The sequence below is a fragment of the Phocoena sinus genome, chromosome 4 (assembly GCF_008692025.1).
Source record: "Phocoena sinus isolate mPhoSin1 chromosome 4, mPhoSin1.pri, whole genome shotgun sequence".
In the NCBI taxonomy this organism is placed as follows: domain Eukaryota; kingdom Metazoa; phylum Chordata; class Mammalia; order Artiodactyla; family Phocoenidae; genus Phocoena; species Phocoena sinus.
Genome location: NC_045766.1, coordinates 6,396,072 through 6,417,250, shown reverse-complemented (window position 1 = coordinate 6,417,250; position 21,179 = coordinate 6,396,072). Strand labels below are relative to the sequence as shown.

The 21,179-nt window shown below is 39.4% G+C and overlaps 1 protein-coding gene across 1 annotated transcript; it reads right to left on the bottom strand.

Moving 5' to 3' along the window:
* Positions 1-2,727: 2,727 nt before the first annotated feature.
* On the bottom strand, positions 2,728-19,893 carry SGO1 (shugoshin 1). Its single transcript, XM_032629300.1, has 8 exons — positions 19,688-19,893; positions 15,850-16,004; positions 15,570-15,766; positions 11,398-11,474; positions 9,674-9,732; positions 8,356-9,162; positions 5,680-5,869; positions 2,728-5,473 (listed from the first exon to the last, which is right to left on the bottom strand). The coding sequence occupies exons 2-8, from the start codon at positions 15,989-15,991 to the stop codon at positions 5,368-5,370; spliced, it is 1,578 nt and encodes a 525-aa protein (XP_032485191.1). The 5' UTR covers positions 15,992-16,004; positions 19,688-19,893; the 3' UTR covers positions 2,728-5,367.
* Between the last annotated feature and the right edge of the window lie 1,286 nt (positions 19,894-21,179).

Sequence of the window (21,179 nt, the reverse complement as noted above, 5' to 3'; positions counted from 1 at the left end):
CAAAGCCACACCTAACAACATACTCAAATGGTGAAGAGTTTAAAGCATTCCCTCTAAGATCAGAAACAAGACAAGGATGCCCACTCTCACCATTTTTTTTGTGTGTTTTTTTGGCTGCACCACGTGGCATGCGGAACTTCCCCAACCAGAGATCAAACCCGTGCCCCCTACAGTGGAAGCATGGAGTCTTAACCACTGGACCACCAGGGAAGTCCTCTCGTCACTTTTATTCAACATAATTTTGGAAGCCCTAGCCACACCAATCAGAGAAAAAAAGAGAAAGAATCCAACTGGGAAAGGAAGAGGTAAAACTGTCACTGTTTGCAGATGACATGATACTATACATAGAAAATCCTAACATGCCACCAGAAAATTACTAGAGCTCATCAATGAACTTGGTAAAGTTGCAGGATACAAAAATTAATATACAGAAATCTGTTGCATTTCTATAAACTAAGAAGGAACTATCAGAAAGAGAAATTAAGGAAACAATCCCATTTAGAATTGCATCAAAAAGAATAAAGTGCCTAGGAAGAAACCTACTTAGGGAGGCAAAAGACCCATACTTTGAAAACTATAAGACGCTGATGAAAGCAACTGAAGATGACACAACAGATGGAATGATATACCATGTTCTTTGATTGGAACAATCAATATTGCTAAAATGACATACTGCCTAAGGCAATATACAGATTCAATGCAATCTCTATCAAATTACCAATGGCATTTTTCACAGAACTAGAACAAAAAATTTAAAAGTTTTTGTGGAAACAAAAAAGAATCTAAATAGCCAAAACAATCTTGAGACAGAAAAATGAAGCTGGACGAATGAAGCTGGACGAGCAAACTACAATGCTACAGTAATCAAAACCGTATGGTACTGGAACAGAAACATATATCAATGAAACAGGATAGAAAGCCCACATATAAACCCATGCACTTATGTTCAATTAATCTATGACAAAGGAAGCAATAATATACAATGGAGAAAAGACAGGCTCTTCAATAAGTGGTGCTGGGAAAACTGGACAGTTACATGTACAAGAATGAAATTAGAACACTCTCTAACACCATACACAAAAATAAACTCAAAGTGGATTAAGGACCTAAATGTAAGAATGGAAACTATAAAACTCCTAGAGGAAAACATAGAACACTCTCTGATATAAACTGCAGCAATATTTTTTTGGATCAGTCTCCTAGACCAGTGGTCCCCAACATTTTTGGCACCAGGGACCAGTTTCGTGGAAGACAATTTTTCCACAGACTGAGGCGGGGTGCATGGAGATAGTTCAGGCAGTAATGTGAGCAATGCAGAGCGGCAGATGAAGCTCTGCTTGCTCACCGCTCACCTCCTGCTGCGCAGCCTGGGGGGTTGGGGACCCCTGTCCTAGAGTAATGGAAACAAAAGCAAAAATAAACAAATGGGCCCTAATTAAACTTAAAAACCTTTTGTACAGCAAAGGAAACCATAAACAAAACGACAACCTACGGAATGGGAGAAAATATTTGCAAAGGATGCCTCAGACAAGGTCTTAATTTCCAAAATATAGAAACAGCTCATGCAGTTAAATATCAAGAAAAAAAACCCAAACAACCCAATCAAAAAATGGGAAGACGACCTAAATAGACATTTCTTCAAAGAAGACATACAGATGGCCAAAAGGCACATGAAAAGATGCTCAACATCGCTAAGTACAAGAGAAATGCAAATCAAAACTACAATGGGGTATCACCTCACACCAGTCAGAATGGCCATCATCAAAATGTCTACAAATAATAAATGCTGGGGAGGCTATGGAGAAAAAGGAACCCTCCTACACTGTTGGTGGGAATGTAAATTGGTACAGCCAATATACAGAACAGTATGGAGATTCCTTAAAAAACTAAAAACAGAATTACCATATGATCTAGCAATTCCACTCTTGGGCATATATCCAGACAAAAGTCTAACTCAAAAAGACGTGCACCCCAACATTCATAGCAGCACTATTTTGTAACAGCCAAGATACGGAAGCAACGTAAATGTGCATTGACGGATGAATGGATAAAGAAGATGTGGTACATATATACAATGGAATATTACTCAGCCATAAAACAGAACGAAATAATGCCATTTGCAGCAACATGGATGGACCTAGAGATTATCATACTGAGTGAAGTCAGTCAGAGAAACACAAATACCATATGATATCATTTACATGTGGAATCTAAAAAGTGATACAAATGAACTTATTTACAAAATAGAAATAGACTCATGGTCAAAGAAAACAAACTTATGGTTACCAAAAGGGAAAGGTGGGGGAGGGAGGGTTAAATTAGGAGTTTGTGATTAACAGATGCACACTATATATAAAATAAACAAGAAGGACCTACTGTATAGCACAGGCAACTATGTTCAATATCTCGTAATAACCTATAAGAAGAATCTCCATTATAGGTTATATATATAACTGAATCACTTTGCTGTACATCTGAAACTAACACAACATTGTAAATCAAGTATACTGCAAAAAAAAAAAAGTAAATACATATTTAAATTAAAAAAAATTTGCTGTTTGGAAAATGATATACTCCTTGTGTCTGGAGAATTGGTACCACCATTTAGAAAGCAACCCTACTTCTAGGTACTAACTCCACGGAAACTTATTTACACACATACAAGAATATAGAATATTCAGTGCAGCACTAATTTATGATATTGAAAAAGTGGAAGCAAAATGTTTATCAAAAGAAGAATAAGTCTGGTTTATTTATATAATAAAATTCTGTACACCGATGAAAATAATCTATATCTGCCAATGTGGACAAATCTAAAAACACAATGTTGAGCTAAAAGTAGTTTCAAAAAGATACATAAAATATAACATTCCTGTAAAAATGTTAAAACACAAAACAATCTTAATAGTCTATGGATAAATGCTACAATAAGAATATTAAAATACAAAAACTGTAAAAGTATAAAACCACCAAATTTAGAAAAATAATTGATTTTGGAGATGAAGGGAAGGTGAGGATCAAAGATAGATGAAAAAACATCAGAAGAGAAAGATCTATAAAGTCACAGGAAAGACAGTCAAAGGTAGCAGGAGTTGGCAAGCTTTTGGGGTAAAGGGCTCAAAAGTAAATATTTTAGACTTTGCAAGAGGCAAAATGAAGGATATTATGTAAGTACTAATAGGGGTTCAAAGTTCGTGTTTTCTATCATCAGAATCGATAGCAAGTTTTTTTTTTTTTTTTTTTGTGGTACGCGGGCCTCTCACTGCTGTGGCCTCTCCGGTGGCGGAGCACAGGCTCCGGACGCGCAGGCTCAGTGGCCATGGCTCACGGGCCCAGCCGCTCCGCAGCACGTGGGATCCTCCCGGACTGGGGCACGAACCCGTGTCCCCTGCATCGGCAGGCGGACTCTCAACCACTCCGCCACCAGGGAAGCCCCCGATAGCAAGTTTTTGATTTAAAGACATAAAAAACATTTTCAGACCATATGAAAGCAGGCAGAGGGCTGAATTTGGTCCGTAGTCTGCAGTTTGCACAGTGCTGGCCTAGAGCAACGTCATGCAATAGAACTTTCTGGGGTAACGGGAATGTTGTACATCTGCATTGTCCCCAGTATGGTAACCACTGGAGACACATGTGGCTACTGAAATGCAGCAACTGTGACTGAGAAATTAAACTTTACATTGTATTCAATCTTAATTAAGATAGCCATTCTAGAGTTTCTATGAATTCAAAGAACAGCTGTAAGAGCAGTGGCTGAACAAACAAACTAGAAAAATAAGAGACTGTGATGGGAGAGTAGGGCATATGAACCAGTGATTCCTTCAGGGACGGGAAAACTTGGGCTGATGGAGAGGATTTTGGGTGTGACTAGCATGGAATGCAGGAAGATGTGGAGTCACAGTCAAGAAAACTTGAGGTCAGGGTTAGAAGAGTCACCCAGTAAAACAGAAATTGTTGATCATGGACAGGGCGGTTCCACAACGAGAAGCTGAAAGAGAAGAGACGTGTGAGGATGGGAGACCTATGGGGGTGAGGACTACAGAGAAAACCAAGGTTTGGGAGAGAAATGTCCAACAAGGGTGAGAGTGGTGAAGGCTGGAGAGAAAGATGACCAGGGAGATATGCTACCTCTGATATTTAAAGAACGGAAGAAAAACACAAGCACTAATCTTATACAAACTTTATTGCTCTTTAAAAATGAATAACTTTAAATTTTACAGAGGTATATACAAATGTAGTCTTCAAACTCTCAGAACTGAACTAATTCCCTCTCACTGAATTAATTTTTTTTTAAACTAGTTAAAATTTTACTCTTCAATTAGGAACCTTGAGGAAAAGAAGTCACATCATGATTTAAAGGCAAAGGCAGAGACCCAAAACCAGCTGGTTTTTCCTTGTTAGGCTGGAGCACAGTTTAAGCCAGGCCAGACCCACTCCAGCTCTGGCCACAGTCTGCTCTCTACAGCCTGGTCCCAGGTTTGTTTGGTTGCAAACTGGCTTCACTTCTCTGAAGACCCAGCTTGAGCAAATTCATGGCTTCCTCAAGTTTGAGCATCCCTCACTTCTGTCATTGGTGGTGCCACCGGCCATGGCCTTAGGAATTGATCAAAAATACAAAAAAGCCCTTGGCATTCACACATTTAACATTTGGCATTTTTGACTAAACAAGTAACTATACTGAAAGGCCATGACACAATAATTTGTGATTTTGCTGAGGTATCCCTATGAACAATGTATGCCTGGAGCTGGGGGTTCAGAGCCAATCACTTACCTGGTCCCTGAGCCTAAGCAACCATCAATTCTCTGATCATGATCTAATACACATTTTATCTGAAAAACCAAATACAACAATAGTATAAGGGATCCACAAACAGCTTAGGGTACACGCTACTGTGAATGACAAGGATTTATTTTGTTCAAATATTGTACAAAGAGTTTCAAAAGATCCTCAGCCTGTCTTCAAAAATCATTCATTCAATCATAGTATTACCTACTTAAGGGAAAAATAAAGATGCCTTATAATTAAAACATCTTAATCTGAAAAAACATTAATTTCCAAGTGTTGGTATAAGATACATTTTGACTAAAATTAGGCAGTATAAAAAATCTAAACTATTATAGTGCTTAAGTCCAATTATTTATACCTAAAAGAAAAAATAAACCAAATGTATCAAAGGTTTAAGAAAAACCATCACATTTGAAGCATAGTTTTGAAGAAATGTTCACGATCTAGAGTCCTGTCAAGAGAATATTCTATGGCAGTAGTTCAACCCACTTGAACAGTATCTTACAGATTCTCTCGGCACCACAGAAGAGGGTGTAGGATGAATTTAAACAACATCCAACAAACGCTTCATTGTACTCGCTTCATGCTTTTTTTTTTTTAGAACTGCGTCTGGAATCCTTTTTCTGCTTAAAAATAGGTGAATTCAAGAAACACAAATCTGTAAAAGGGTCCCCTCTTCTCAGTTTCCTGTAAGAGTAAAGAGAACTCGTAGGCATAATTATAAGCATCCCAATACTAACTTACTCTTCAGTATAAATCTACTGTAGAGTATGCCATTGTTAATATTCCCGGTTCAGATTTTCATCAAAATGGTGTATTTCAAATAAGGCTCCATAACCTTAATCCCCCCATGTGTATCATTAAAAGTTAGCTCCCACAAGCCAAATACTTACGAAGCAAGCGTGGGTTCCTTATAGTTCACACTGGCTGTGCACCTACGTTTATGCAAAGACACTGGTGGGCTTTCTACATTCTTTTTTGGAGAAAGAGAAAGTTTTCTGGTTTTCACTACAGGATACAAGGGGACATTTGTGATATCCTTCAGGTGAAAATGAGGTGACTGGTGAGTTTCAGGTAGTGCACCTACAGAAAACAAGTTTTATTGAATATGGTTCCAAAAAACAAACAAGCAAACACAGGAACTAAAACTGTATGCAATTACACATCTTAAAAGTATATAAAATCCAGCATTTTATAACACAGATTTTTAAAAACTTGTTTACCATTTTTTCCTCCCAGATAACACGGAAATATTAATTATTGTAGCTGTGAAGAACTGACTAAAACAATAGTTTACTAAAACTTAAATTTCTTAAAAATTAAAGAAAAAATTAAAATTCTTCTAGGATAGCTTGGGCACAACGAATTAGTTTAAACTACGCAATTTCATTTAGTCACACCTTGCTCTTTAGAATCATCCAGGCCTCAATCTCTTTCAATTCCTAAGTTTATCATCAAGTGACTTCTTATTGTCTTATAAAGCCACTCAAACTCATTCTATTAAATAAATGAGAACTCTAAATCGTATTCTCTGGGTAAACCAGGAGAAAAGGTGTTCCCTCTAGTAAAGCTAGTCGGTTAAACAGTTACCCAATGTTTTTCCTGTCATAAACATCCAAGTTATTCTACTTGGGGCTACATCTATATTGGGAGACAGCTACCCAGCACACAGGTTAAGAACACTATAAGACAAACAAGCTCTTAAAATAGTTTTAAAAAGCAAATCATTTCCCAAGAAAAACTAAATTGTAACTGTAAAATGACTTTATACTTATTAACCATTGTCCAGGGTTATTTGGGATTCAAATCTTCTGTCTTTCTTGTCCCTACATAAGCATCTTGTACCATACTAATTATTCCAACTTTTGGTTTGGAAAATATGGTTAAACAACAACATCAGATCAGTTGCTATATTCCGGAATAAAGCTTCTAAAACTTCAAAGCATATACAGATCTTCTGGGGATTTTGTTAGAGAGATACAGATTCTGAATCAAGGATGTGGGGTATGGCCTGAGATTCTGCTTTTCTAAGAAGTTGCCAGGTAATGCTGATGCTGATGGTCTGGGGACCAAATTCTGAGTAACACTATCTTAGAGTGTATTTTTTTTTCTTTTAAAAACTTATTATGAAGTATTTCAAGTATACACAAAGACAGGGACACCAGTATAAAAAGCCCCCAGTTACCCAGCTTCAATAATTATCAATATTTTGTCAATCTTGTTTGATTTACTCTAAAATCATTACAACTTTTTTTTTTTTTTTTTTTTTTTTTTTTTGCAGTACGCAGGCCTCTCGCTGTTGTGGCCTCTCCCGTTGCGGAGCACAGGCTCCGGACGTGCAGGCTCAGCGGCCATGGCTCATGGGCCCAGCCGCTCCACGGCATGTGGGATCTTCCCGGACCGGGGCACAAACCCGTGTCCCATGCATCGGCAGGTGGACTCACAACCACTGCGCCACCAGGGAAGGGAAGCCCTACAGCATATGTTTTTAAAAAGATATTTGCATGCTACCACCACCTAACTGGTTGACCTTGGAGAGTCATTTAGCTTTTTTAGGTTTCAGTTTCCTTATAAACAAGACAAGCATGATCACACCTACATGTCACAGAGTTGTTCTGGGGATCAAATGAACTAGCATGACAATATTTGGGGAATATAACCTGCCTGTTTATGTTAGTTTCTCCAGACTAAAATTCCCAGATGAGAATCTCTGTGGGCAGGTGCAAGCTGTATCATCAACATTTGAACCATGCCTACTTTTTTTTTTTTTTTTTGTGATACCTGGGCCTCTCACTGTTGCGGCCTCTCCCGTTGCAGAGCATAGGCTGCGGACGTGCAGGCTCAGCGGCCATGGCCCACGGGCCCAGTCGCTCCGTGGCACGTGGGATCCTCCCAGACCGGGGCACGAACCCGTGTCCCCTGCATCGGCAGGCGGACTCTCAACCACTGCGCCACCAGGGAAGCCCCCATGCCTACTTTTTGATCTAACCAACAAAAGCAAGATTTTTCTAAGCCACAGTTTTTAGATGTTTTACAAATGTCTTACAAAAGAATACTAAGCCCATCAATTGAGGAAAAGGTTTTCTTGGTCTAATTAGGCCACCTTCACTGAATAGAAAATTATTTTAAATTGTGGTTCCTGTCAAGTTGACTATATAAAGCAAAGCCATTAAAATTACAGGTCACTGGATTCAAGTTTGATTTCATTTTCAACGGGATGTTTCAGGGGAGTGTGTAGTAGGCATTTAAATTCAACTTAAACTCCACAAAAGTTTTTTCCTCGCCTTGGAAGCTTTCATTTACTGAAAGTAAAATTGCTTTCTCCATAACAAGTAGTATTTGTTCTTAAAGAGGATTTAAATTAGCTTAAAGCATGTCGAAGCAACACAACTGTGATTTCCACCCCACAGCCCCCCACTATTTAATCTGACTGTAACTTTCCCCAAAGAGACAGATGGTAAGTCTGTAACCTCCTCCAGAGAAACAGATGGTAAGTATAGTATATAAGCACCGGGAGTGATCATTTATCATAAACATTAAAAATGCAGGCAAACAAGTAAATCACTTACTAGGAGGAGTTTTTGTTGGCTCAGAACCCTCTGTCTCCTTTTCACCCCTACGTTTCAGTGCTCTTTTAGATCGAGGCCTGGTGACTGGACTCCTATCCGATTCACTGGTGAGATCTTGACTGTACTTGGACGTGGGCATATAGAGGTCATCAGAATCATCTCCTGAACCACTTGTTTCACAGACGCTCACTTCAGATTCATTGTTGTTTTCTTCTCTTTTAGAATCATTGCTCATTTTTTGTCGGAAAGGAGTGAGATGAACACCCTCTTGCAAATTAAAATTGTAAGCATCCCTAGAGGTAACAGATTTATCCAACTTTTTTTGGGAAACAGTTTTTTTTTTGCTCCCTTTATATTTTGAGACAGATTTTGTTTTTTTCCTTTTGTTAGCTTTTCTTTTCTCTTCTCTTTTTCTTCCTTGGGCAGCTCTGTGCTTACTTTTAGTTTGGTCTAATTTATACTCTAAAATGTCTTCTTTTGTCTTAGTAGATTGTCCTGGGTGAATTAGCCTTGGTGATAAGTAAATTTGATCCTTGTTCCATTGACAAAAATTTTGTTCTACATTTTCAGGTATGTGCGTGTTTACTGGTGGGTCTACAAATCTAATTCTTTCCAGTTCCAAAAACTGCTCTGACAAATGACTGATTCCAAAATCATCCAAGGCATTGAACTGACATGGATTGTTGACATGTTTCTTTAAACTGCGACGGAGAGATACAGTTCTAGGTAAGACATTATCAGTTGACTTATCTTCACCTGAATCCAAATCGAATCCCAGTCTGTCTTGAGAAATATTAGGTACTGGCTCTGAGAATTTAAAAAAACAAATGAGAAAGATAGTTTTACTTTATGGAAATTTAAATATCAAGAATCTTAGAATTCAAAGTTAAAAATGGAACTAATGAAAATTCATCCTGTAGTTTTCCCACATTTACTATAAATAAATAAAAATCTGGGGAGCATAATATTTACTTCCTTCCGACTGTCTGTACCTATATATTCCAAGGTTGTTATGAGGGTTAACTGTGGTAACATATGTTAAATGCCTAACACTGAGCGTAACACATAGTAGGCTCAGTAAACTGCAGCCACAGTTATTGGCAAGGTTTCTGACTATAGATTTGGAAAAATAAATGGATGTGTTTTAAAACTCTTGTTATTCTGTGTAAAATAAACAGATATTTGCTTTGAGCAGAATATCAGACGAGAAGATTTAAAAAGGTAAACAAATAAAAATTAGAGAAATGTAATTATGTTAATTGTTCACAAAAATCTCATCTTGCCTTTAGCAGTATTTTTAGATTTTCATTTGTATTACCTTCTATTTGGAACAATTCTTCTTGTCCTGGAAAGTCAGCGTCCTGAAGAGGAACTTGCCTTAGAAAATACCAATAAAAACAAAAATTTATTTAACAATTATGTAATAAAAACAAATTTTAAGATTTTCTACAAAGTAAGTTTTTTTCTTTAGTATCATTTCATAATTCCGCTCTAAATCGGTACATCTGTTCTATATCAAAGGAAACCAAAAAACACTTATGCTGATTACGTGGAGGCTGATTTGTTACGACTGACATTCAACTGCCACTGGAGGAACTAACGTATCAAATTGGACAGTTCCTCCTGAAAACGTTCCATAACTCACCATTTCATTTAACTGGAGAAACAGCCAATCAGATCGACTTATAAAATACATTAAAGAAATTCAGTTAGATCCTTCTTTAGGAGCCTGCATTATCACTAGCCGAGCTGTGATTTGTGGGCAGTGAACACGTCTACGGGGCTTACCTACTGACTCCTCTGAAGTTAATACTGTTCATTTTCTTTAAAAATTTTGTTCCCCTTTGGTTCATGGAACAAGAAATTTCCATTCTTTATGCTTTAATATGGCTGTTTCATTCTAATTATAATTTTATTCTCTATTTTCTCTAGAGAATTTCCCCCTATGGACATCAAAACTTAAGTACAAGTTTAGGTAACAGAGTTATGGCAACCAACTAATAACAATTTTAGAAACCTTATAAAAACTCAATTACCTCATCTTGCTTTTTGATCACCACGTAAATATTTCGTCATATCTTAACATTCAACTGTTTAAAAACTATTCATGATTAAAATTAATATGGGGATAGGAATCATATTAGTGTTTACTTCTGCAAGGAGGGGGCACAGACTCGAAAGGGACATGAGGGAATGGCTTATGGCAGTAGCTCTCACCTAGGGACAGTTAACCTCCCCCTCCCCCCAACGCCCTCAGGATATTTGGCAATGTTGAGAGACATTTTGGTTCTTATAACTGTTCAAGGGGGGCTGCTATTGGCCTCTAGTGGGTGGAGACCAGGGATGCTGCTAAACATCCCACAATGCTTGGGACAGCCCCACAAGCAAGAATGATGTAGCCCAAAATGTCAGAGGTGCTTAGACTGAGAAACCCTGGGCCAGAGTGACAGCAATGCTCTGCATCTTAACTCAGGTTTTGGTTCACGGGTGTATACATTAGTCCAATTCACTGAACTGTGTAATTAAGATCTGTGCATTTTACTGTATCTAATTATATCTCAGTAATTCATAAGCAAACAAATAAAGTACACTGAATCCAAGAGAAGAAGAAGGTATATATGGTCTGATGGTATTTAAGAATGAATTGGATTAGCAAGACAGTGTGAAAGCTATGTTAAATATGATATTTTATTAGATTTCTTTTCTAAACCAGACTATTTGTAGTACTGGCAAAATACCATCATTTGAATAACCAATCCTTAGAATAAAAACACAATACAAGAAAAATATAACTGAAGGGCATAGTTTAAAAATTCAGGAGAAGCTTTTTATTCCTAGACATCAAAAAAGTAACTAAATAGAAGAAAGCTTTGGCTTGGCTACATAGCACAGAATTTCAACATATAAAATTTCTTAAATACATTCTTAGAACATCAGACCCAAATATAAGAGTCAATATAATGCTAATTTCCTTTCGTAAATGGAGCACAGAATTAAATACTTCTTGGCATTAATAATCATAACAATGAATTTGATACTAACGGTAAATCCTCCACGAGTAAATTCCTGGAGTTGCTGTCGCTACTGGAGTCCATTCCAGAGCGACATACTTCCCGGTCCTGTTAATGTATTAAAACAAAGAAAACACTGGTACAATGGAAACACTCATAACAAAGCATTCATTTATTCAACAGTACTTATTGACAGTCTGCTATGGTGCCAGGGACTGTTCTAGGAACTGAATCTATAGCTACAAAATAGATTAAGTACTACTCTTTTAAAGCTTACATGCTAGTGTAGGGAGATGAAATTTAAAAAAGCTGACGGTGATAAATGCAATGAAGGAAATACTCAGGTTGAAATGACAGAGAGTAACTGATGTTGGAGGTCTCTTTTAGATGGGATGACTTTCATCTGAAATCTGAAGAACGCAAAGAGCCAGCCATTGAAGGAGGAAGAAGTGGAAACAGCAGATACAAAAGTCATGATATAGGAAAACCTTGCTGTGCTCAGAAAAGAAAGGCCACTGGGGCTGGAACATAGTCACTGAAAAGACCAGTGAGAGGTGGGCACACAGAGGCCAGATAATGTAGGGCCTTGAGAACCATGAGTTTGGATTTTAGTCTATGTGTGATGGGAAGTCATTTGAATATTAAGCAGGGAAGTAAAATGATCTGAGTTTTTTTGTTTTTTTTTTTTTTTTTTTAAATATTTATTTATTTATTTGGCTGCACCAGGTTTTTTTTTTTTTTTTTTTTTTTTGCGGTACACGGGACTCTCACTGTTGTGGCCTCTCCCGTTGCGGAGCACAGGCTCCGGACGCGCAGGCTCAGCGGCCATGGCTCACGGACCCAGCCACTCCGCGGTATGTGGGATCTTCCTGGACCGGGGCACGAACCCGTGTCCCCTGCATTGGCAGGCAGACTCTCAACCACTGCGCCACCAGGGAAGCCCTGATCTGAGTTTTAAAGAGATCAGTCTGGCCACTGTGTGAAACATGGATTGAAAAGGGCCAAGGGCACAGGCTGTTAGGAAGTCATCATAGTAAATCAAGCAAGACATATCAGCTTGGACAGGATTCCTATGGCTGTGGAGGTGAAGCCCAGGGGAAGGCTTTGCGATAACAGTGCACTCACATTGAATAGGGGTGGAGGTAGGGACACAGAGTGAGAAGGAAGCTTCTTATGCTTCTGACTTGAGCAAACGGGTGGGTTGCCTTATTGAGCTGAGTAAGACTTACAGAGGGAGGCAGAAGTCCAATGTCTTGGGAAGGGGGAAATAAAGAGTTGTGCTTTGTATGCAATATATTTGAGATCCTTTATAAATATTTAAGTGAATATATCAAGTAGTAATTGTGTGTGTGTGTGTGTGTGTGTGTGTGTTTGTGTAGGTCTTGAGCTACAAATTTGGAAGCCACCAGCAGGCAGACAATATTTAAAGCTATGGGAGCGGATGAGATGGGCCTAGGACAACTGATGTTTAAAAGTAAAGAAGCCAGCAGAAGAGATGGACATAGAACAGTCAGAAAGAGTATGATGGTAAGAAAGCTAAGAGATCAAAGTATTTCCAGCAAAGAGTCATCCCTGTACTATGTTTTACTTCAAGGCCAACAAAAAAGAGAAGTGACCCCTGAATTTGGTAACACGGAGGTTTTGGTGACCTTGACACACAGTGACAACAGAATGGTGGGGATGAAAGCCTGGTAAGAGTGAGTTCAAATGTTAGGGGACGCTGAGGAAGGGAAGACAGTAAGTGCTCTGTTCTCTCTGGAAAAGTTCTGCTGTGAATGGAAGCAGAAAGATGAGATGGAGGAATGAGATCAGGAGAGGTTCCATTTATTTTCTTTTCCTCTTAAGATGAGAGATACTGAAGCACATTTGTATGTAGCTAGAACAATTCAGTAGAGGGAGGTAAATGTTGGAGAAGGGTGCAAAGTCCTAGAGGAGATGAAAAGAAGGGAATCTGATGCACAGGGGAGGGACTGGCCTTGGATAAGGAGCAGAGACACTTCTGCCAATGGCACAGGAAGGAAGACAGAGAACACAGTGTAGACACAGGAAGGTGTGTAGATCTCTGTTAGGAAGATGAGTGGCCCAGTCTGATTCCTTAAAAGTCATTCCAATTCAGTGCAGTTGTTTTATGAAATTTGATGTACATATAATATGAAGACATTATAATGAACAGGTTAAAACTGTTCATCAGAAACAACTAGAAATTTAATCCTGTTAAAAGTTTTAAATTTATTATCAATATAACTAATGTTCTAAAGCTAGTATTATTACTGAAGATAAGTAAAGGAGGATATTTAACTACAGAGTGATATAAAAATTATTTAAAAGAGCCATGATAAAACTTAGGGAACAAAATGCTATTAGAAATTACTTTCTGATTAATCCTTACAAGGTAAGTTAATTATTGGCAGGCAAGAAAAACATTCTTTTTTTTTTTTTGCGGTACGTGGGCCTCTCACTGTTGTGGCCTCTCTCGTTGCGTTGCGGAGCACAGGCTCCAGACGTGCAGGCTCAGCGGCCATGGCTCACGGGCCCAGCCACTCCACGGCATGTGGGATCTTCCTGGACCAGAGCATGAACCTGTGTCCCCTGCATTGGCAGGTGGACTCTCAACCACTGCGCCACCAGGAAAGCCCAAGGAAAACATTCTTATTAAAGCATTTTAAGTTCTCCAGCACTGCAAAATTGACTTGATAAACAAGGATGCACACGTATACAATGATGGTTGAGAATGAGTGATACATACAGCGAGTACGTGGCAGAAAACTCTGATGTTTTAAATGCTAAGAATACTTTCACCCAGCAACTAACGATATCTTTTAATAAATATTCAAAAATCACTGATAAATGTCAAAAGGCCTACAATAACAGAATTTTTTCACCAGTTTTTGTGATTATCTCATTGAGTACTCACTTGACACCACTCTGTGATTTCAGCAAAAATTTGGAAAGGGAAAAGGAAGATTCAAATGTCTTTGGAGAAATTTTTTTCCTCACTAGTTGACCAAACAAGGAAAAGAAAAAAAATTAGGAAAGATTGTATTCTGAAGGAAAAATATTTCAAATAACCTTTACATGAAGGTTAAAAAAAAAAAAATCGTATCTAATCTTTATAGACAATTTTCTACTATATTATGTATGTATATGTTGCTATATGTGTACATATTGTGTGTATACACACACATGTTCTATATATGTCATACACAGAAAAAATATGGAATTACCTTAGTTGCAGGGAAGCAAGAACTCTTTCACTGACTCTAACTCTCAATGGAGAGGGACTTAATTCCTTTCTGGAGTCCAGACCCCTACCCTAATCACTAGGCTCTGGCTTCTTCTCCTGCCCTAGGTGCCAACACAACTGTCTTCACTGGCGTGGCAAACAGATGGACACCCAAGTGTTAACACCTGACACTCACCACTGCTCTTTTCTTTCTCTGCCCCATGCAGTTTTCCTGGCAGTGGCCTCTGGGAAAAGGAGAGAAACTGGCTTGTCCTCTCTCTTCTAGGGATTAATGTGTGACGAGACCCAGATAAGACCCTAAATCAAAATTTCTCCCCATCTCTTATGTTTCGACTGGCCTTTCTATACATTCCTGGACACAAACTGAATCAGACTGAAAAACAGACAGCAAAATGTTCAGGATATTTCTTGTTTGGGAGTTAATATATAGTTGTGCTTATTTAGCCAACTAGTAGGTAAAAATGATTCTCCATAAAGCGCTTAAATACTTCCCATCTCCCCAGTCAACGTAGTCCTTTCAAAACCCCACTGGTGTAGCAAAACTACATAGAAAAGCTACGATTAATAGCACTGATTAAAACTTTTGGACTAGTCTGCTTCCACAACCACTTTTAGACCTTTGGCTTGGTTGTCCCTTTGAGTCCCTTTGACTCACATCGCTGCCATTCAAAGGGTCTGGCCGTGCAAGAGGCTAAACTATTTCTTTTATACGTTGTCTTGCTACCTGCTTTCAGAAGCAAGTTATACAAGTATAAGCCTCAATCAGCTACGGGTATATGCTTGAAGCTTTCTTAACTGGCCCACATACAACTGGGCTGCAGCACTGAAGAAAGATGTTCTCATCACTTCACTAATAACAGAGCTATCAGTAATTAATTTAAAAAACAAAATTGATCTAAACTACTAATTAATGGCTTTAACATTTTTCCCAAGAAATTGAGCCTTTGTGATCAAAATACCTGAGCAGGTTCTTCTGTCTGTTGTGAAGTAAGTTTTTCTTTCAGTGTGTACAGCTGACACATGAGGTAGTAACATTCTTTCCTCAGCTGTAAGATGATATCATGGGCTTCTCTCACTTTGGACTTTTCATTTTCCAAAGCTAAGACTAACATTCTGTTGTTGTCTTGGTAGTTTTTTAGCAGTGTGGAAGTGTTGGCTAAAAGAGAATAAAAATTTTTTTATCAGTTATTAAATCTAATCTTAAACAGTGATGTAAAGGACAACATGAAAATCTCTTACTGATTATTTGGCATGGTGCAGCTATCAAAGACTTTCGTTTGCCAATCTCTGCCAAGTTTTTACTCCTTTTCTCTTTCATTCGTTTCTTTATGTCTTCAAGACTATCTTGAAAGGACTTTTTGAGGCATCTTTCCTTGGCCATCTTCTGCCTAGGACTTTAAAACAATGGAAAATATTTAATTTTTCAAGGGGTGATATCAAATATAAAACAGAACTGGAAACACAGGTTATTCATAAAAAACGGATTAGAGACTTTGTAACTGTAGAATTAGCCCAAAGTAGATAGCCAATCTGGTAATAACCTACATTTGCAGCTTTTAAATTACATTAATATTTGTGGCATAATTTTATCCTCCTCGGGTACTTTATACGGAAGGCTTAATAAATATGGATTTCCAACACAAAGGCTCTATAATATGCCACTCATTTATTCTTTAACAAATACTCATTGGAGGCTTACTATACATTGGGTTGGCCAAAAGGTTCGTTCAGTTTTTTCCATAAGATGATTCTAGTAGCACTTAGTTGTCTTTAACTTCATTGGAAACAATTTTGTTAGATCGTTATGTGACAGCTGTCATATCAGCGTGCATTAAAAAAAATACATAAAAAAAACATCAAAATTAGTGTTTTTTTTTTTTTTTTTTTTTTGGGGTATGCGGGACTCTCACTGTTGTGGCCTCTCCTGTTGCAGAGCACAGGCTCCGGACGCGCGGGCTCAGCGGCCATGGCTCACAGGCCCAGCTGCTCCGCGGCATGTGGGATCTTCCCGGACCGGGGCATGAACCTGCGTCCCCTACATCGGCAGGTGGACTCTCAACCACTGCGCCACCAGGGAAACCCATAATTGGTGAATTTTTATGTAGCTATTTTAATACTGAAGATGGAAGAAAAAAAAGCAACATTTTCAGCATATTATGCTTTATTATTTCAAGAAAGGTAAAAATGCAACCGAAACTCAAAGAAAGATTTGTGCAGTGTATGGAGAAGGTGCTGTGACTGATCGAACGTGTCAAAAGTGGTTTGCAAAGTTTTCTGCCGGAGATTTCTCGCTGGACGATGCTTCATGGTCGGGTAGACCAGTTGAAGTTGATAGCGATCAAATAGAAACAATAATTGAGAACAATCAACGTTATACCACACAGGAGATAGCTGACATATTCAAAATATCCAAATCAAAAGTTGAAAATCATTTGCACCCGCCTGGTTATGTGAATCACTTTGATTCTTGGGTTCCACATAAGTTAAGTGAAAAAAACCTTCTTGACAGTATTTCCACATGAGATTCTCTACTTAAACGTCACGAAAACATTCCATTTTTAAAACAAATTGTGATGGGCAATGAAAACGGGATACTGTACAACAATGTGGAACAGAAGAGATTGTGGGGCAAGTGAAATGAACCACCACCAACCACACCAAAGGCCAGTCTTCATCCAAAGAAGGTGATGTTGTATATATGGTGGGATTGGAAGGGAGTCCTCTATTATGAGCTCCTTCTGGAAAACCATGATTAATTCCAACATGTACTGCTCCCAATTAGACCAACTGAAAGCAGCACTCGACGAAAAGTGTCCAGAATTAATGAACAGAAAATGCATAATCTTCCATCAGAATAACGTAAGATCTCATGTTTTTGTTTTTTTTGGGTACGCAGGCCTCTCACTGTCATGGCCTCTCCCGTTGCGGAGTACAGGCTCCGGACACGCAGGCTCAGTGGCCATGGCTCATGTGCCCAGCCGCTCTGCGGCATGTGGGATCATTCCTGGACCCGGGCACGAACCCGCGTCCCCTGTATTGGCAGGCGGACTCTCAACCACTGCGCCACCAGGGAAGCCCCCAGATCTCATGTTTCTTTGATGACAAGGCAAAAACTGTTACAGCTTGGCTGGTAAGTTCTGATTAATCCGCTAAATTCACCAGACATTGCAACTTCGGATTTCCATTTATTTCAGTTTTTACAAAATTCTCTTAATGCAAAAAATTTCAATTCCCTGGAAGACTGTAAAATGCACTTGGAACAGATCTTTGCTCAAAAAGATAAAAAGTTTTGGGAAGATGGAATTATGAAGTTGTTTGAAAAATGGCAGAAGGTAGTGGAACAAAAGGGTGAATACGTTGTTCAATAAAGTTCTTGGTGAAAACGAAAAACGTGTCTTTTCTTTTTACTTAAAAAACTGAAGGCACTTTTTGGCCAACCCAATACTAGGCATTAAGGGAAATGCTTAATATATTTTGATGTTATTATTATTTATGTTTCCTATGACAATATTTATGACCAACTTTTAATGTTTATTAGGCTTACAGCATTAGTTCAGAGGCGAACACGTATCTGGGCTTTGCTTTCCAGTTACTTAAGATATGCACACATGCTCAAGAAAGTCAGGTGATCTTGAGAGGTTTAGTTATACTATGTAACACTATATACAATTTCACTAGGCTGTTATAACAATCACAGAGCTAGAAAAAGCAGGAACTGGGGCGGAGGAACTGCCAATTTTCTCATAGTTATTTTTAAAACTCAGATCATGTATACAGCAGACATTATATAATTATTGTTCTACATACAGTTGGAAGTAGCAATATATGCACTGCCAGGAGACCATACCATTGAGCGTATTAGTACATAAGTATATGTAAATCTTTCAATGCTGCAAATCAGATGGCTTCAGTATTTTGCTACTAAGCATGTCAAACTACTTTTCATGAACCTCTTTTGCCCTAGACTGTACTTTGCAGATATTAAAATTGCAAAAAATAATTCTTGTTTCCTACCACAATCTACGTATACAAATTTCACTGCAAAAGGACACCTTCATCTCCTCTTAGTCAAATATTTTCCTGAATCTTACATTTTCTTGAGTGTTTTCTCCAGGCCTTCCTTATTTTCCTCTGGGGTCTTAAATATAGATATTGCAGATTTCATTAAATATTTTCTTTCTGCCAATACAGATACAATATATACTGGGATGCTTCCAGTAGAGCAAGCACAACTATTATTTTTAAACACTAATGTTAAGTAGGTTTTATAAAATACCCTACCACAATGGAGTTTTTGGAGTTCAAACCTGTAGATGTTTGAGAGCCAGGCAGATTATGTAACTGAGCAAGTTGGTTTGGTTATTTTAAAAGCAGAGCTTATATAAAAAACTTTCGTTCTTACATTTAATCAACTTAAAATTACAAAAGAAATATGCTCTATCATTCCCATCTAGGCTGATGGTCTTAAAAGGGGGTGTGGTGGAGAGAAGGAATGAAAACAGTCACAGCGCGGAGGGCAGTCTCAATCTGTACAGTATTCGGGTAAGGGGCCTAGGTTCAAAAGAACCTAGAATATTTGATCTCCATCATAATTCTTTCATCACTCTTGCTGTAGGACACTGGCCAGTGCCGGCTTTTCCAGGGTAAGAGAAGCAGCAAAAGAAAAGGACGTCAAAGGCATCGCGCCACACAAAAAATAGCTGCCAGTTTGTGTGCCCTCACGTTGAGCCTGGCTTTTAACTACTGTAAACGCTTTACCTTCACATCACTTAAGCCACACAGTTCCGCGAGGCGCGAGGTTCCGGGCCCACTGAACAGAAGAGGAAATAAGAGTATCGCAAAGCGCAGGTCGGGGGGCTGAGCAGAGAGAGGCCCCTGGTCAGGCCGACGCCACAGCCTGAGTTTTTGGCCACCGAACTCAGAACAGAGAGACCCAGAGGGAAGGGGAACAGGGGTCAAGATGCCCCTGTGTCACATCCGAAAAACCTGCAACCTCCTTTTGAGAAAGCGGGACGGGGTGGGGGCTCCCGGAAGAGGCCCGGAGACCCGCCTCCAGCAGGGACGTCCACCACAGTACCTTGGCCACGGCTTCTGACACAGCTGTCGCTCTCCTCCTCACATTCCAAGGCTCCGCGAGGCTGTGTGGCCGTGCGCGTCCCGAGCTCCGAGCCCCCTTAGCCTCAGGGACCCTCTCTCCCCGCCGCTGACCGCTGCAACCACATTCGAAATTCTCCGCCGCGCTCACCCATTGGCTGGCTGGACGAGGTCACGTGACGCTGCGGCGCAGCGCAAGGCGCAGGCAGAGCCCCGCCCCGCCGGGAGGCCTCATGAGACGCAATCCCTCCAAGAATCCGCATCCGGGCATCCGTCGCCCCCTCCCGCGGGGGCGGAGCCAGTTGTCCGACGCTTTTCGGCTCGGAGTTATTGGTGTTTAGGGGCGGAGCCCCTCCGACACCTTTCAGGGCGGGTATTTTAGGGAGTTCAAAAGATTTCTGTTTCTCTAGTCTTACAGCTGTCCGTCTTCGAGGTTATGCGCAAGGGCTCCCTCTTGTGAGACGAATCTTCTCGGTTGTTTGCCCGCCTAAGTAGTCAACCTGCCGCACGGAGGCGGTTATAGGGATATTCAAACCAAAATAAGGAGCAGCTTTTGGATTAATGGGATTTTTGTAAGGAAGGTTGCAGATATCTGAAATATTCAGATCCAGGTTCTTTCTCTTTGCCCGACTACCTCTGGCTCTTTTCCCCTCAGGCAGTGACACCAGCATCCATCCAGTTACCTGCCCAGAAGCCTGGGGAATCTTCCTAATTTTTTATTCTCCCTTAGCTTCTCCACGTCCAGTTACCCAGTCCGGTCACTTCTACTTTCTAAGTAGTATTCAGGTCCAGACTCCACTAATTTCCATCTTCTAATCCAGGCACCTACCTAATCCCTTTCTACGAAGTGCGTTAGTACCCGCTCTGACTGCAGAGTCCATCCTGTTATACTGTCATAGTGATTTCCCCAAAATACTGGCTCTGACCTTAAAGAAAATTTAAGCTTTCTTCATGTTAGTGTGACCTTACCACTAACATGTTAATGTTAGTGACTGGTTTGTAGCCCATCAGCTCAAACAAGTAAGTTTAATAATTCTGCTACTCTAAAAAAATGGAACTTTTTAGTAACTAATCACATTAAAAAATGTTAACTCCTTCATTCATGCTTTACGAACTGAGCTGTAACTGCTGAAAGCTGAGCTTCTAACCACTTCTAGTTTGAAGTCTCCTGACTCGCAGTTTGATTCGCCTAATAAAATGTTCACATCAAGTAATGCTTTCTGAATTTACTTTTGAGAATGCTTTGTGGGTCCACTGGAATTCTGTGAGCAGGTTCCATATCAGTACCTCTATAACTGGGATCACAGGGGTGCTGACAACGCTGAGAGGCCTCTCTGGTTCCTTTTGAGCCAGAACTTGCTTTGGACCTAGAATGGCAATGGTGTTCTATGAATAACTGAGGAACATTTTTATTTTCTAACTGTACTTTCTAACCATCTTGTGCAGCATTTCTACTGTTCTGGTAAGAATGAAAT

Bases quoted from the DNA above. Each gene is read 5' to 3' on its own strand.
- SGO1 (XM_032629300.1), bottom strand. From the start codon at position 15,991: ATGGCCAAGGAAAGATGCCTCAAAAAGTCCTTTCAAGATAGTCTTGAA. The intron at 11,475-15,569 runs GTATTTTGATCA...ATACATTAACAG, and splicing joins AGACAGAAGAACCTGCTCAG to GACCGGGAAGTATGTCGCTC. The intron at 9,733-11,397 runs GTTAGTATCAAA...GTATTTTCTAAG, and splicing joins TTACTCGTGGAGGATTTACC to GCAAGTTCCTCTTCAGGACG.